Raw genomic sequence first — 16,228 nt, 5'->3', positions numbered from 1 at the left:
CAGGGGTATTTGGGCAAATATTCGCGCGTTCGACGCGCAATTGTGTCAAGATTTGGAGGGGCGCCATTATGTATCCTTGTGGCACAACAACCCATAGCTACGCCACGGTTCGCTACAAAGAACGGTTTGCTACAAAGCCAAAAAAAAAAAAAAAAAAAAAAAGACCAGACCAAATAAAACAGGGCGATATAGACGAATCCAACGAGCCAAGTGATGGTCATAATTTAGTCGGCCATTACTGGGTCCCGTCTGCACCAAACTGGTGTTGTTACTGCCCAATTGGGTGGATTACATCCGCTTAAAAATCGATGTTGAATTGTATTGTGTTGTAACCTTTCATCATTCTTTTGTCTGTGTATAACACGGGTGATGGAATGCAGTTTAATATCCCCGCCAAGGTCATATCATTTCACATTTTAGGTGGGATAGACCTAAGGGGGGGGGGCAGCTATGGCTGCCATTGAGGTGTAGGACTGCGTGAAATTTGAATATAGACGAATCACGAATCCAATTTCACGCATTCCTACACCTCAATGGCAGCCATAGCTGCAACCCTGGACAAAAGGGTTGGAATGAAATTAGTACGGTATTGCAAATGAGCCCCGTTCCCCCGATCAATGTTGAATCCTGACATTTTGTTCATGTGCGCTCAGTAGTACCAACATTGATTGGTGGGACAGGGGGAGGTATAGGGGGTGAGGGTAATGTTTAGACTTGACACTAAAGAAAGCGCCATTTCATCACTCGAGAAATAACGAAAATATGGCTATTACAAGGTGCACATTCTATTTTTCATTCCAACCTATTTTGTCTAGCATTGTGGGTCTATCCCACCTAAAATGTGAAATGATGTAGCGTTGATTGCAATCTACCGCGACAGTTCGTCTCACACACATAACAAATGCACTACAATCAAATAGGTTGGTGACAATATTTGAATGGACTGCATTGCGCCTCACCGATTACGGTGAAGGACACCGGTTCAAATCCTGTGTTTGGAGCCAATCGATAGAATCATGCAGGGCCTCTATTGGGTCAGAGCAAGGAGGCAAGGATCAAAGCACAGAGAACCTATCCTTGAAAGGGCACTCTATTCACGTGGTTTCTTTTCCAACGCTAAAAGATCACGAATTTTGGTGGTCTGCCAATGAAAAGTGTCCGCACTATCGATTGATTACGTAACTGTTATGAATATTTTTATTATGTTTTTCAATGCAATCGCCTCGACCCATGAGTACATATTATCTGTATTATCAAAGTACTTGGAATAGCAATCCGGTGAGTTCAATGAACTACGCCCTAATACTGATGGAGTTTGAATGGCGTTTAATGGCGTTTCTTCTCTCCATACACAGATGAACAAATACAATAGATGAAGGTCAACACGTATGACCTCCTACGTGACATGTTGTATGCGATGTCCAAAAACCTGAATGTCATAAAGATCAGTATTCGTTTGTGCATATGAACTGCACATTTACGTTGCTAAATATTATTACTCATTATATATTATGACAAATACTGGTATTATGACAATACGGTATACATTGTATATAAAACGACTAATAGATCCTACTATCATGGCGTCAGGTCAATGGTTCATCATATCCCGTATGTTTCTTAAAATTCATTCATATTTGAGACAAATTGCTGTGCCCATTTTATAGGTGCACAGGTGGATCCGTAATTGTTTTTATTTTCATTTCTTTTTAATGAAAGAATTAAGGGTTTCCACTGCACGGTGCACAGTGTCATCGCCCCGATATCTTCATGGCAGAAAATGCCATGGTAGGTTGAATCCACAGCCACGCATGGCTATTGTGTTCCCACCTGTTTAATAGTTTTTAAATGCATAGTGGGCTGAAGGACATCCGACTAAGGCTAATGACATTAGCCTGTGACTAACCTCTGTACGGTCAGCGAGCATACATTCGCCATTGTTATCTGCTTATAGACTGCCTCTGCGATAGTCTCCTACACAGCCAGTTTGTGTCAGTCGGTCTGACACTCGTCGATCCTGTATGTTCGTGATAGCCACATACAGTCTGGCCTGAGACTACCTCCACGAGGGTCTACGCTGCGCTATTTAAAATCTTGAATTTTGGTCACTTTTTCAGCTCAAGACGCAAGCTACTCTCTCAAAGCGCAAACTAACGACTATCATATCTGTTCAAAATATATATTCAAGTGCAAGGAACCACATCTGGTTTCTTTATACGAAATCATTTACGGGAGATATTCATCATTTTCCACCCCGGTATCCAAAGATTTATCGTCTGAATATCAATTGTGCATAGCACATTTACGTGTATCGATCCCGTGTATTCATTTGTGTCTCTGGTTGTATAATGTAATTATTAACCGGGCGATGTCGGTGTGCGGTGGCCACAAGGGTGATACTAATTTAATGCTATATTTATAAAATGAATACGTGTTCCCGGTTGGCTCTATAGCGATTTCACAGAAAATGTATTTCTAGTACAATGCAGCGTCGGACTCTAGCTGAGAGCGTAGCCTAAGTCATTACGGACTCCAAGAGAGGCTCTCCATACACAAATGAACAAACACAAATGAGGGTAGCCTCCTCCGTGGCCAGCTTGATTTCGATGGAGCGAAACCAAATTGGCTGCGGAGGAGATGGGTCATTCTGTCATGCAAATTATTCAGTGTCAGGGCACTGGATCAAAGCAGGGATCAAAGTTTGCAGCCGTTGACGATCACTTTCTTTTATTATGCAGAAAAGATGAAAAAGCCCGTTGTGTTGCGATCATTTTGATCGTGGTTTTGGACAAAGACACGTAATCCAGTCGACCTGGTCCAGCGAGCCATGCGTAACACCATAGAAGAACTGGTAACACGTCAAAGACTTACCATGTGGATAGCTAGCCGCAGATGATACTTCCGCAGGTCGATGCTGCTGTAAGAAACATACGTACTAAATATTTAGACATCAAGTTTTCCGTGAATTAGCTCTGGTTTAACATCCGATGGTTTCTCAAAAGGTTGGTATATTATATTAATTATTATAACTGAAGTTTTAACATTTGAATAGGGAACCCGCGCCCGTTTAAGCAACTATACTTGGTGTCCCGCACAAGGCTATTGGGGTTAGGGTTATGGGTTAGGGTTAGACTGTGGAACTCAGTCCTCAATGATAGTCAGTCACTTATCTTTTGGTCGTTATATAATGTATGACTATCATTTGTCGGACTGAGTTCTTACCATACATCTTCTGAGGTGCAGTTTCAGACAATAGCTTGGGATTATTGGGGCAGAGGTTATCTTTTGAATTCTTTCATGACCACTGAAGCATAGTCAAGCCTGTCAAGGACACTCGGCGTGAATTGAAAGACCATGTCACTCGCCACAAAAGAATGTCAAAGGTCACCCGACACCAATTTGGTGTACTTCCGCGCCTGGGAAAATGATGTTTAAGGTTTAGGACTAGGTTAGGGTTAAGGTTAGGAAACCTATACATATAAGTTTCTCCTAATCAAATGTTAACTACGGAAAAATATTACTGCCGGGAATGGGTGTGGGAAGTAACAAGACACCGATTTGTAATTTTAGTGCATAGTGATGCGATCCAGCAAAATAAGTCGGAATTCGGAAATATTAATTTTGAGATATAGCTAAACAAAGGAATGTTTCCTGTTGATTTGGAAACTCTTTAATTGCTCATATCTTTGGAACTGGTTGTTCAATTTCAATGGGGTTTTCTGCAAAATAAAGCTTTGTAAATTTAATATTTCAGAGTTCCGACTGATTTTGCTGGATCGCATCACACAATTCGTCGGTCGCAACACATAGTGGCGTACGTGCAGGACAAACGCAAAATACATTTCCGAGAAAACGCGTTTGAAGGATATGCTACTTATAACATAGTCAGTACTCCTCCAATATTATCTCTCAGTGGACCGATTACATTTGAAATTGAAGTTAAAGGATTAAACTAATAAACTGTAACTTAAATAGTTAAAAAGGAATAACTTTTACATGATATATCTAGCTCTAAACTTATACGCCACTATGTGAAACGGAAGATTTGGTGGTTTCGGCGGATTTTTGAAGCGTAAGTCGCACGTACGCCACTATGTGAAACGGAAGATTTGGAGGTTTCAGCAGGTTTTTGAAGCGTAAGTCGCACGTACGCCACTATGTGAAACGGAAGATTTGGGGTCTTCGGCTGGTTTCTGAAGCGTACGCCACATTATTGACGGATAATGTGCCTAAATGTCATCAAATCCGATTTTCGCCGTTTCACATAATGGCGTATGATGATCGTACGTCAGTTTGTGAAACGGAAGATATTGGATTCTTACGGGATTGTTAACATAAGTCAATTAATTAATTAACGTTATTTATTAATTAAGTATAGTTGAGCTTTCTAACTTGGTATACTTGAAGAACTTGATTATATAAAACCGTTGGGCCAAATTTCATAAGATTGACCAAAATCACCGTACGCTACTATGTGTTGCGACCGACGAATTATGTTGTATTTGATCAGTGTTTGATGTTTATTTTCATCATTTTATGGCGTGTATTCGTATTCATTTCATGCCATTTCTTTGCAATGGACGATTAGAAATCACATTTTGCTGTAATCACACATCGTCCACGCCAGGTAAAGAATTATTTTGTAGAGCATCAAAGCACGTGTCTTTATAAACTGCCCGCTGGCTGCTGCGAATAGCTTCTATTACAAAATGAGCTTATACTTGTACTCCGCGCTCGTTGAGCGATTGGTTAAAACCAATCATTGGCTAAAAACCAATCGCTCTAATAGCCCAGCAATGTAATTAATTTAGCTATGAGTTTTCTTTTGAAATAAGCAGGCTAAACCAATTGTCACTGTATTGTTGAAGGTGGAGTCTTTCAATGGTCTGTATAGAATAGTAAACTCAGGGACAATAAGATCACATTCCTCCGTTGCATATTGAGATAAATTGATTTTATTCCTATAATGAAAATAGACTGCATGTAGACAGTGATATGATGGTGTAGATTCTTTGGTATGATTATATTTTTGTAAGACTTGCAGTTGAAAATATGTGTTGAAAGAATATGATAAGCTTTACTCTGCGTATTGAAAACCCAACCTGCGTCATGAAAACAAAAGCTGACGAAAAATCGAATTTTTTTTGAGTTGGCAACGTTAAAGAGGATAATGAGCATGCGCAGATCGTAAAAATGAGTCATTTCAGCTGATAAATGGCAACACTGCATTCGTAATGAGGAAGAAGCGTGTATTTTTATGGTAACCGGTGGTCAGGGATCTACACGAAGGGATAAGCATCCTAGACTGCTGCCCTCATTCGGAATATGTATCCTAGGTCTAGACAATAGGCGGATTAGCGGCCATTTTGTCTTCGATATGATTTTATTCACGTGTCCTTATACTTTAGTACACAAATATATAAGTTAACAGGTTTACAATATTAAAATTATATTTTGAATATACAATATATTCTGTAGTAAATCGATCAAATGACGGTGATTGTTCAGGTATTATATGCTTGATAAAATTAAACTGTCTGACCAGCTAGTATTCTCCTCTGCCGTCAGTGTGATTCCAGACACTCCACGTACCGTGTTGCGAAGGTGGAGGAGCTGTATTGACGAACACGCATGCGTTAAAAAATATGTAGCCTAGGTCGAACAATAGCGTGACGTAGTTTCCGGCATTGTTCCTATGCACTTTCACCCTCCTGCGGTGGTGTGCTTAGCCTGAGTCGATCGGCCTATCACGAACAAACTCGCCATGCGTGGTTACGTTGTTGAAGGTGTAGTGGATTCGCCCTACTATCATGGCAATTTCTGACACGAAGATATAGGGATGATGACGCTGTGTATCACTAATACACTGTTGGTGTTCTTTCAGCTTATGGTTACGGGATTATTTCTCCGTAATTATAGAGGGTCAGTGGATTCACTCTATCATTATAACAAATATTTGAAGAAATCAAAGAGCCCTTGGAATTGCTCTAGAAGTGTAGCCATGAATTTGCTCACCGATAACTTCACATTCGAGCCCGGGCATGCGAGGCTAGAGACCATAGCAATCGAAATCTAGTCGAATTCGCTGAAGCATGACAGCGTGTAAACCAATGGAAGTTCAGAAGTAAAAACATCCTATCACCAAGGGCAAAAATATTGCTTATATTGCACTTCAACTAAAGTTTAGACTGTTCCAAAATGAGCATCCTTTACTCAAAAGATACGCTGGCATCGAAATAGCTTTCATCCAAATTTCATCATTAATTAACAGAATAAATAACATCCGCTACAAAAATGTCAACGCTGTCCGAGCGAAAAACATTCTTTTAGTTATAGTGGTATTATGGAAGCATATTGATCAACCGGTGAGAAATTGTCTAGATTTGCATGCTTTTAAGGAGATGTATATTTTTTACTATTAACCAGCGAACCATTGTTAAAGCTATTTCACAAACATGTTCAAAAAATTCCAGAGAAAAGAATGAATCATTGAAATATATTTTGTTGATTTCGAATGATAGGCATTATGATGTCATGAAATCGTAAATTTTAAGGTCAAATTCCAAATTCCAAACCAAAACATTGCGAGGCAGATATATCCCGACTTAATTTTTACCATCGCATCAGTGTTTTATTTTTTGTCTTATTATTTGTCTTATTATTAGTTTGAGACCTTTTCCAAACGTTCATGTCATTTAAACGTAAAACGGCGATTCCGTCTTTACAAAATATGTAAGATAAGCAATAGTATTCTCTCATCGAGTTCAAAAACATAACCTAAGTCACGTCATACACTATATATATCTTTCAGATATCAATGGATTTCAGCGATTCGAATGACAATCTGACACCCTCGACTGTCAGATATAGGAGACTGGGCGGTGGTAATAATGGCAACTTATTAATATTTCTCGTGGTAACAGCGCTCCTGGTAGCTGTGGTGGCGCTGATAATAGCATGTGTGGGTGTGGCCGGGAAAAAGGGCGGTGTTACCAATATCAATGTATCATCAAATCCGCAAAGCGGGAATGTAGAGACATCAACAGGTAAGAAATGTTCGTCCACCCGTCTTACTATTCAACACCACTTTCCTGTGATAGCGTGAGTTCGCTAATTTTATTACCAAACGATTCTGCATGTACCAAATGAACGTGCAGACAATGTAGAAAAGGCAAAATGAATCAGTTTACAATTTATTTTAATATCTTGGATTGTCTTTGGATATTAAGCCCCATTCTCCGAAATGGGGGTGTACCACCCCTAAGGGTTTTCATCCGGCAAACAAAACGCGCGTATTCACGTCCAAATGACTTTGAGCTAATATGAGGGTTTAAAATGCAATCATTTCAGAAACATTTACCCGTCCATGATCATGATCGAGGACATGATGCGTTATTCCGTATTTATTATTAATGCATAATGTATACCTGTATTTTCTTTGATTTAGATTCAAGCGCCGATAGTAGGATTTGGACATTCGCCATTGGTGATGGCCAATACAGAGAGGCTTATATGTAAGTACAGCTTATTTTAAAGGCAAATTTTTTTAAAATTTTTTACAGTCAAGGGACAATGTTTATGTATTTGTGATATTTAAAAACAAAACATAGTAATATACATACACAATGAATAGTTTTGTTTGTCTCTTTTACAATCATTGTGGCGAAATGTGTACAAAAGACAACAACAACCAAACTGCAAAAAAATTATATTATTGATGAATTTTGCCAGGATTACTTAATCAATACTTCCATTCAACAATAACAGAATAAATGCTTCAAATTAAACATAAGAGAATTGTAAGAATTGTGACAGTTAGTCTAATTATGCAAGCAGCGCCTGTCACGTATCTGGTACCTTATTCATTTTTGTGAACTGAATTGTATTATTGTATACCATACAATTTATTTAATTTTCAGAGATGCAACATCAGGAGAGTTGAAAGGATTTCTTGTGGATTTTGTACATGCAGGTGAGGGAAATAACATAAATTTATTTATTTTTATTTATTTATTCATTTATTACACTTTATCACTGGCACAGATTTACAAAAATATTTTATTGCACATGATACATCAACAATTACACAATATCATAAAATGAACTTTTTTTGGTCCAGTGAATGGCTGGAAGGAACATGTACTATGCACCTCTATTAAGGCCGCCCCACCAAATCCAAAAGAAGGGAAGGGAATAAAGAAATCAGAGGGAAAAATACAGGTTAAGTTAAGTTTGCCCGCGATATGGACAATTACAAGAAGTGGTCCAAGTGCAAAGACATCAAAGGTGCGAGCAAATTTGGACTGGTAAAACTCCAAACCTTGTTGCTTAAATCATATCCCTGCTTAAATGAAGCAACAGAATTTGTGGGTCTGATAACACTAGGGAGCTGGTTCCAAATGGACACCATACGTTAGAGTCATCTGCAAACAAAGCAATATAAAGAAGAATTCTGGGCAACACTGGGCATGTCATTAATGTATAAAAGAAAAAGCATAGGCTCCAATATTGATCCTTGGGGCACCCCTGATACAACGGGAAGCCAGTCAGAATCAACCCCATCAATAACAACCCTCTGCTTCCTCCCTGTTGAAACCAATTGAGGGAGTCAGAATGAAAACCAAAAGATTGCAATTTGTGAAGCAATACGTCATGACAAGAACTGTCAAAAGCTTTTGCGAAATCAAGATAAGTTAAGTCAACATTGGCTGTCAACCAGGCCCCGGGAATAATACCAGAACTCAATGATAAGTTATAAATGGGACACAAAGGAGAAACAATTTCCTGAGTACATTCTTTCAGTTCCCTGGGAGATATCCCATCAGGCCATTAGCTTAGGAAACGTTTTTAACACTTATAAATTTATAACAGTTTCTGTCAATTTCTTTTGCACAAATGTGGTTATTTTGTCCCGATGTCTTCTTATCCAACAGTATGCAACACGGCCAACAAGAACTGCCGTATTATGGGTGATCTTTGGACGCGTTGCTGGGATACGTATCCAGGAGAACCCGCGCGAGGCGGTGTAGGGCTTACGGGCAGATGGTATGACGCATGCGTAGGTATGCAATCCCTTGTGTAGATTCGTATTTGAAAAACTTATGTGCAAATGAAACAGTATCAAAACGGACCTTATATAAAAAAGCTTCCTTTGATGCAACTGTTTGTTTATAAAATTTTCAGAAATAAATGAAAATGTCTGCTTAAAACCTAATTATTAGGTCTCCATGACCGCTGTCATTAGTTTACTATATGATATTATACGAATCCCGGTATACGAATATGATTGTGGCCTGAGATTGACGAACACAAATTGTTTCCGCTACAATATGCTCTTTAGGTTGGGTGGGTACATACGACAGACATCGTACATTTCAATTCACGGATCCCTACGGTAAAGCTGAGACGGAGACATTCTTTGTTAAGAAAGGAGTGGGTGCCACTTTCAACTGGCGGGATTTGACAGGAAAGAAAGTTGGTATATTAGATGGGTACTCATCCGATGAACACTGCCTAGTAAGGCAGACAGGTATCGCGGTAAGTTTGAATTCGTAAACAACATTACAAAAAGAGAAATTAGATGCATGCAAGTTTAGGCATAGACGATTGAAATCCATTTATGTTAATGACTTTCAACTATACAAGTCTTCACTTACAGACATAATGTACAATTTCCGTCAAATTTTAATACTGTTATTACAAGATTAATTGAAAAAAAACCCACTGGTCCTCTTGGCTATTTAACATGGAGTTCTATGGTGGATTTAAAGTCATAATATGACTTTATGTCAAAATTGCTCCGTTTACCTGACAAACACAAGAAATTTGGTCGATTCCATTAAGATGCAAGTTGGGACTTGTGTAAACATTCCAAATATGCCAAAAAAGTCAGGTTTGAAAAAAAAATCAACCAAAATTCCTATTGTAAGATCATACATTTATGTTTTAAGGGCCCTACAATGCAAAACGCGATAAGTCATCAAACCTTTTACGTTAAGGGCATCATCATCTTCTAGCTTTAGAACTAGTATACAAATATTGACTGCTATGAGGGGCATGGTTTAAGATTATAGGCCCAAGATGATCTTAAAACCATGATATGTGCGCCTCGGGTCATAGCATGGTTTTGAGATCACCGCGGGCCTATAATCTTAACCATGTCCCGAATAAAGCAGTCAATATTTGTTTTATAATTATACCGAATGGATACGTAGATGTTGCGATTGCGCACTTTGATCGGGACGCACGTGACCGGTCCATAGTTCAATTCCATGGACCGGTCCCTATAGTTCATCTTGAGGGCATAGTTAATTCAATGACTGCACATTCAACCAATCAGATGATAGAAATCTATATATGAGGTATATGATCTAAAATATCCAATGTATATTTTTGCCTATATCTCAAATCGAGAAAAATTGATATATCGCTTTTTGCATCTGAACTCGTCACTTGGACATGTTGACCGTCAATGAATAAGCATTTGATACTGTTGCTGTAAAACTTTTGAATCCCTGAGGATTTTTCGGGAATATTAGGGATACTTTGAGTGTTGGATATTCAATATAATGTGTGACTTAAAAACTATTTTTTCCTGACAGAGTGCACCTCTTGACGCCAGTCAAATCAGACACTTTTTGTCTCCAAGCGATCTTGTTGCAGCAGTCAACTCTGACACAGTAAGTATACATTTAAAGAACAACTTTAACTCTCTCAATAATTTGCTATATTATTCGTTGAGTTTTTTAGCATGTTTATTGATCAATCAAATAGAATGTAATGAATTTCAATTTCTTTACACTCATCAGAGCGATTAAATGCACTCTATGATAAACAGAAATCTTAAACAGTTCTCTCAACAAATATTAGACTTACTTGATTTTTAATCACACATCCATGGAATTTCATAATAAAGTGAGGTAGAGCGGTAAACACCTAGTCATGTGACCCACGTGGTAACTCGCGGTCCCATGACTTGATGATCAGTTTGTAGACGCCAGATAGCACGTGTCGCCCTTTGTCTTGGTTGAGGTCGGAGTCCTTTGTCTTGGTTGAGGTCCGGGTCAGGCCGCTATGTAATAAGTTTCCTTGATGCCCCTCTGAAGCCATCTCGAGTCGGAGTCGAGCACTTTGACCTTGTCCGTGTTAAATGCACTCTATTTTCATTCCTTATTTTATCATGTTTATACTCGGAGACTTCATGTGCACCATGAATATAAATATGAATACTTGCCACTGGAGCATGAAGCCCAGATTAAATCTGAAGTGCTTGCCGAGGTATTGACTTGGTACTATCTACATCCATGATTCAGCTTACCCTATGGTACAATGTATATCATTTCACTATTTTTTCTGGTGAAAAAAAATTGGGCCAAAAAACGTTTTAGAAGATTTTCTCCAGAAATTAGCCTTTTGGCCCATTTGACCACACGGATGAACTCATCAAGTCTTTGCAATTCTAAAAATGTACTTTCTTATTCTTTAGACCAATAATTTAGCAGTTATGAGGCCCTGAAGATTCCAGGGTTTAGACCACCCTTAATAACATTTATGACAGAAAACAATATGTCATTGTATGTCATGCTGATCACAAATAAATGCATACCTGTTCTTGTTCTTGTTCTTCTCCAAGCCTTATTCACGGTTTGTGATGTTTCTCCAAATATAGATGAAATAGAGGGCATTTGCATGTGCACTTGCAGTACTTGGTACTGATTTGTCATTGTCAATGTACTGATTTGTCATTGGTCGTTAACACTTGCACCGGGCTTACTAGGCGCAATTGATAAGTTGGATGCGTCAGATGCGTTACATGCGTCGTCATCAAAATCATTTGCAATTGTTCTGATATCGAAGGTTGCCAGTATTTACCCCAGAAGAACCTCCAACTCGTCTGGTGGTGAAGGCTTCTTTTTGGGCGATCCCCACCTGTGCCCTTGGAGTACTTCCGAAATTGAGTCAACTCGTCCACCTTTTTTCTGCCTTTGATCTTCATTTTTTTACCACAGCTCCTTCAGTTGCGCGATGGAGAGTGTTGGTTTGGATGTGATGTTTCTCCAAATATGGATGAAATGGAGGGCAAAGCATTTTCATGTGCACTTGCAGTACTTGGTACTGATTTGTCATGGTTGTTAACACTTGCACCGGGCTTATTATACTGGGAGCATTTGATAAGTTGGATGCGCCGGATGCGTCAGATGCGTTACATGCGTCGGCATCATAATCATTTGCAATTGGTCTGGTATCGAAGGTTGCAAGCATTTCGTCATCATAATCATTTGCAATATTATTGGTCTGGTATACTTCTGAAATTGAGTCAACTCGTCCATTTTTTAAGCCTTTGATCTTCAATTTTTTCCACAGCTCCTTCAGTTGTGCGATGGAGAGTGTTGGTGTTGATGTGATGTTTATCCAAATATGGATGAAATGGAAGGCAAATTTTCAAGCGTACTTGGTAATCAATTGATCATGGTCGTTAACACTTGCACCGGGCTTACAGGGGGCATTTGATAAGTTGGATGCGACAGATGCGTTACATGCGTCGTCATCATACTCATTTGTAGGCCTAATTGGTCTGGTCTCGAAGGGTTAATAAGGTTGCAAGCATTTCCCCCAGCAGAACCTCCAATTCGTCTGTGCTGAAGGCTCCTTTTTGGGAGATCCGCCCCGGTGCCCTTCTGAAATAGAGTTAACATGGTCAACTCGTCCATCTTTTTTGCCTTTGATCTTCAATTTTTTCCACAGTTCCTTCAGTTGTGCGATGGAAAGTGTTGGTTTGGATGGTCGCTGGGCATGCCACATGAACTTATTCCCGTGCTTTACTCTCTTAATATCTGACGTCTTGCTTTCAATAAGATGAAGCAGTGGCTGCAAAATATGCAGCAGTTCAATGCGGTCGTGCAAAATGGTTTCCTGAGTGCGACTTCTTGGCGGCATGTTGATGGTAATAATGATTATATTTGTGATCAGTTGTGCGTTGGAGAATGTTGGTTTGAATGGTCGCTTAGCATTAAATGCCACATGAACGTAATCCCGTGCTTTCCTCTTTTTTGCTGAGATTTAATATCGGACGTCTTGCTTTCAATAAGATGAAGCAGTGGCTGCAAAATATGCAGCAGTTTAATTCGGTCGTACACATTGGTTGCCTGAGTACGACTTCTTGGCGGCATGTTGATGGTAATAATGAATATATTATTTGTGACCGAGATTTGTGAATGGATTCGTTTCGTTATCAGTTCTTGAAACGTTTGAATGATCATGAAACAAAACCTTTCATCATCATCATGAAGACCTATATGGTTTCACCTGTCCTATCCAAGCATTTAATTTTGCTGTGCCTATATTATACCAGGTTGGGCATCAAATTAATACAATAGAAGAACAAAAGAGTAAATATGTGATACAAAGCAATAATGCATGCAGTATTAAAACAGACTTTACGGATGAGATGTATATGTTACTTCGTGTGAGATATGAGAAAACTAGTAAACATTTATTTTGTTTACAAGATATAAAGCACACATGCTAAATTCGCAAATAGAACATGAAAATATCAGCAGTAGATAGCATGATGGTTGTCAAATAATATATGGTTATGTTTTTGCAACAAAAATATCCTTAAATAATGATGTTTAACTTTTGACAAACATTCGAATGATTTGTTTGAATTGTGAAACCATTTTTGCTTTACTCAGGGGAATCACACCCTGTAGGCTTTCTGTCAGTAACGAATATAGAAGTATCATTCACACATGCAGGACACATAAAATGTCAAGTGGAAATAAAATAATACACAAAAGACACAAAATCCGACTCGGGGTTCGAGAGCGGGCTAGGCTTAGTAGCCTCAAGGGCATCCCTGTCGAGAAACTCGCCCTAAAAGACTCCAATCACTGTATTATTTCTACATGGAAAATTGGAAAATCCGAGTTCAGGCAATTCATTTTCTCGAGTCTCGAAACATGTGACCCGTCACAAGTGTGGGTTTCTAAAATATAGCGAAAAGGGTCCGACGTACTTTGTATGTTTTGATGTTTATTTTAACCTTTTAATTTACAGATGCTTTGTATTAACTATATCAGTACTATTTTCTTTAAAAAAAACTAATCATGTTTATTATAAAAATTTACAGGTAGACGTAGCTTTTGCATTAAATAATGTAATCAGTGCCGACCAGTTAGACCAAATCGAGACCGAAATCAAGTGCTATAACTCTGGTCCAGGTCTTATGCTACGTGTGGATAGTGATTTAACAACGTGGTGGAACAAAGCCCAGGAGAACCTTATGGCATCCAGTGAATACAATCGAGTGTGTCAAGACTTAACAGAGGAACATGGTAAGAAAACCTTTGCGAATTTAATAAGGTAAAATGTTATACCCGTCATTTCATTACGTTACATCTGCCTTGAACTTTTCATTTGACAAGTTGGCTTCACCCTGAGGTACGATCTGTTATTGTGGTGACTATACATTAGGTTGTTTCACAACATACGGCAGTATATGACTGGTCAATATGTTACATAAAATAAATTATAGGGTGCGGAACGGGGTCACCGAGCGCGAGGGGGGGGGGGGGGGGTGTTCAAATCAACATATACTGGCCTGTTACTAAAATTGCCAAAATTAAATTTGGATATGGGCTTTACACGCTAAATGACGAGGCATATTACAACGTCTGGTAGATTTTGTCCCAGTATTTCGAGCCGAGGTGGACTTGACCCCATTGACCTGGTCGGTACGCCTCGTGTCTTCACTGCTTGTCAAATGTTGGTAGAAATTCGTTATGTGGTATGCTACAGGCACAGGCTCTATATGATTTATAACCTCCGATTTGGCTAAACAAGGTGGTAAAAAATAGATAATCTTAAGGTCATTGTAATAGTGAATCGTGACAAACACAAAAAATCAAAATAATTGATGAAACAGCTCACGTGATTAAAAAAAAATCACCTTGTTCATTTAAAGGAACACTCCGGCAATCACAACATTTTTGCCTGATATGTAAAAATAATTATAAAGCAGGAATCGTGTGCTTTTATCTAAAAGAAACTCATGACCATAAAGCAAATTAATAAAAACAGCCGGCTGTCAAAATTCCCGCGCCGAAATTGCCTGTGTCAATGACGTCATGGTTATAAGTGCTCAATTGTCGTCAGCCTTCATTGTGTTACAGGGACGTCATTGCCACAGGCAATTTCGGTGCTCGCAAAATTTGAATATTGCGTGGCGAGAGACAGCTGTTTTTATTCGTTTTTAAGGCCAATATGAGTTTGTTTTTAATAAAACAACGTGATTATTTTTCTAACATATAAGGCATAATGTTGTGATTGCCGCAGTGTTCCTTTAAAAGGAAGAAGCATTTTCGTTAATATTTTGTAAATGTTTTCTACATTGTCTTATGATTCTTGTTAAGTTGCCGTAATTATCAGAGAAATTATTTTTATTTCTTATTCTTCCAATACAGGGCATCAACCAGGGCGAGATCCATCTGAATTCTGCTTTCTGAACTAAAATCGGTTTAGGGATGACGATTCGTGTATATATGCAACAGTCCCCAACATGAAGAATGATTCGTATCTAAAACCGATACCAGCGACTTGTTTGCAGTTTAAATTATTTATGTTGATCCAAAATGTAGACAGCAAATTGTTTGAGTTGGTCCTGGCTGTTTGAATCCAAGTATTCAACAATTAAAGACATAATATGTAATATCAACGATGTCTTCAATAATGTACATTTCTCGTGTAATGGAATCAAATGATTGAATAGTGTTGGTAATAAAAGGAGTAATATCGAAGAGGATATTGTACCTCTAAGCTGTAATGTGATATCGTTACTTGGGGAGTAATAGGGGGGAGGGCAGTAGCCATGGTAGCAACAACAACCATAACAACCAATATGTTACCGTTACACGAAGTGTATAGACATTATTATATTTTTGAAATGTACTTTGTTAACAAAACCACATTTTGATTGATTCTTTTAAAGATAAAATAATTCAAAATAATATTTTGAAAAGGGATGTCAATTGTCAACCAAATGCTTTTTTGTTAAAAAGTAAATTTCAAAACTATATAATAGTCAAAACAGTTGAAGAAATAAGTCGGATGTGTTTATTAATCCGTGTTTACTAAAACGACGGAGCACACCGACATCGCCTGGCTAATAATTACTTGGTACACCAGATATACTAAAATCAATACCCGGGATCGATACACGTGAATGTGC

At 38.5% G+C, this 16,228-nt stretch overlaps 1 protein-coding gene across 1 annotated transcript; it reads left to right on the top strand.

Annotated features, from left to right (window-relative positions):
* The first annotated feature begins 2,768 nt into the window (after positions 1-2,768).
* Positions 2,769-15,930, top strand: LOC140140723 (uncharacterized). The gene is made up of 9 exons (XM_072162475.1): positions 2,769-3,002; positions 6,812-7,046; positions 7,448-7,514; positions 7,920-7,972; positions 8,934-9,062; positions 9,341-9,537; positions 10,602-10,679; positions 14,132-14,336; positions 15,465-15,930. The coding sequence occupies exons 1-9, from the start codon at positions 2,988-2,990 to the stop codon at positions 15,509-15,511; spliced, it is 1,026 nt and encodes a 341-aa protein (XP_072018576.1). The 5' UTR covers positions 2,769-2,987; the 3' UTR covers positions 15,512-15,930.
* Positions 15,931-16,228: the final 298 nt, after the last annotated feature.

This window comes from Amphiura filiformis, chromosome 19, assembly GCF_039555335.1.
Source record: "Amphiura filiformis chromosome 19, Afil_fr2py, whole genome shotgun sequence".
Classification (NCBI taxonomy): domain Eukaryota; kingdom Metazoa; phylum Echinodermata; class Ophiuroidea; order Amphilepidida; family Amphiuridae; genus Amphiura; species Amphiura filiformis.
Note: the sequence above shows the minus strand (reverse complement) of the source record. Positions and strands in the feature narration are given on the sequence as shown.

What these genes read in the sequence shown, in the direction of transcription:
- LOC140140723 (XM_072162475.1), top strand. An exon ending in CAATACAGAGAGGCTTATAT is followed by an intron (nt 7,515 to 7,919) that starts GTAAGTACAGCT and finishes TTTAATTTTCAG; the next exon opens with AGATGCAACATCAGGAGAGT. An exon ending in AGACTTAACAGAGGAACATG is followed by an intron (nt 14,337 to 15,464) that starts GTAAGAAAACCT and finishes CTTCCAATACAG; the next exon opens with GGCATCAACCAGGGCGAGAT.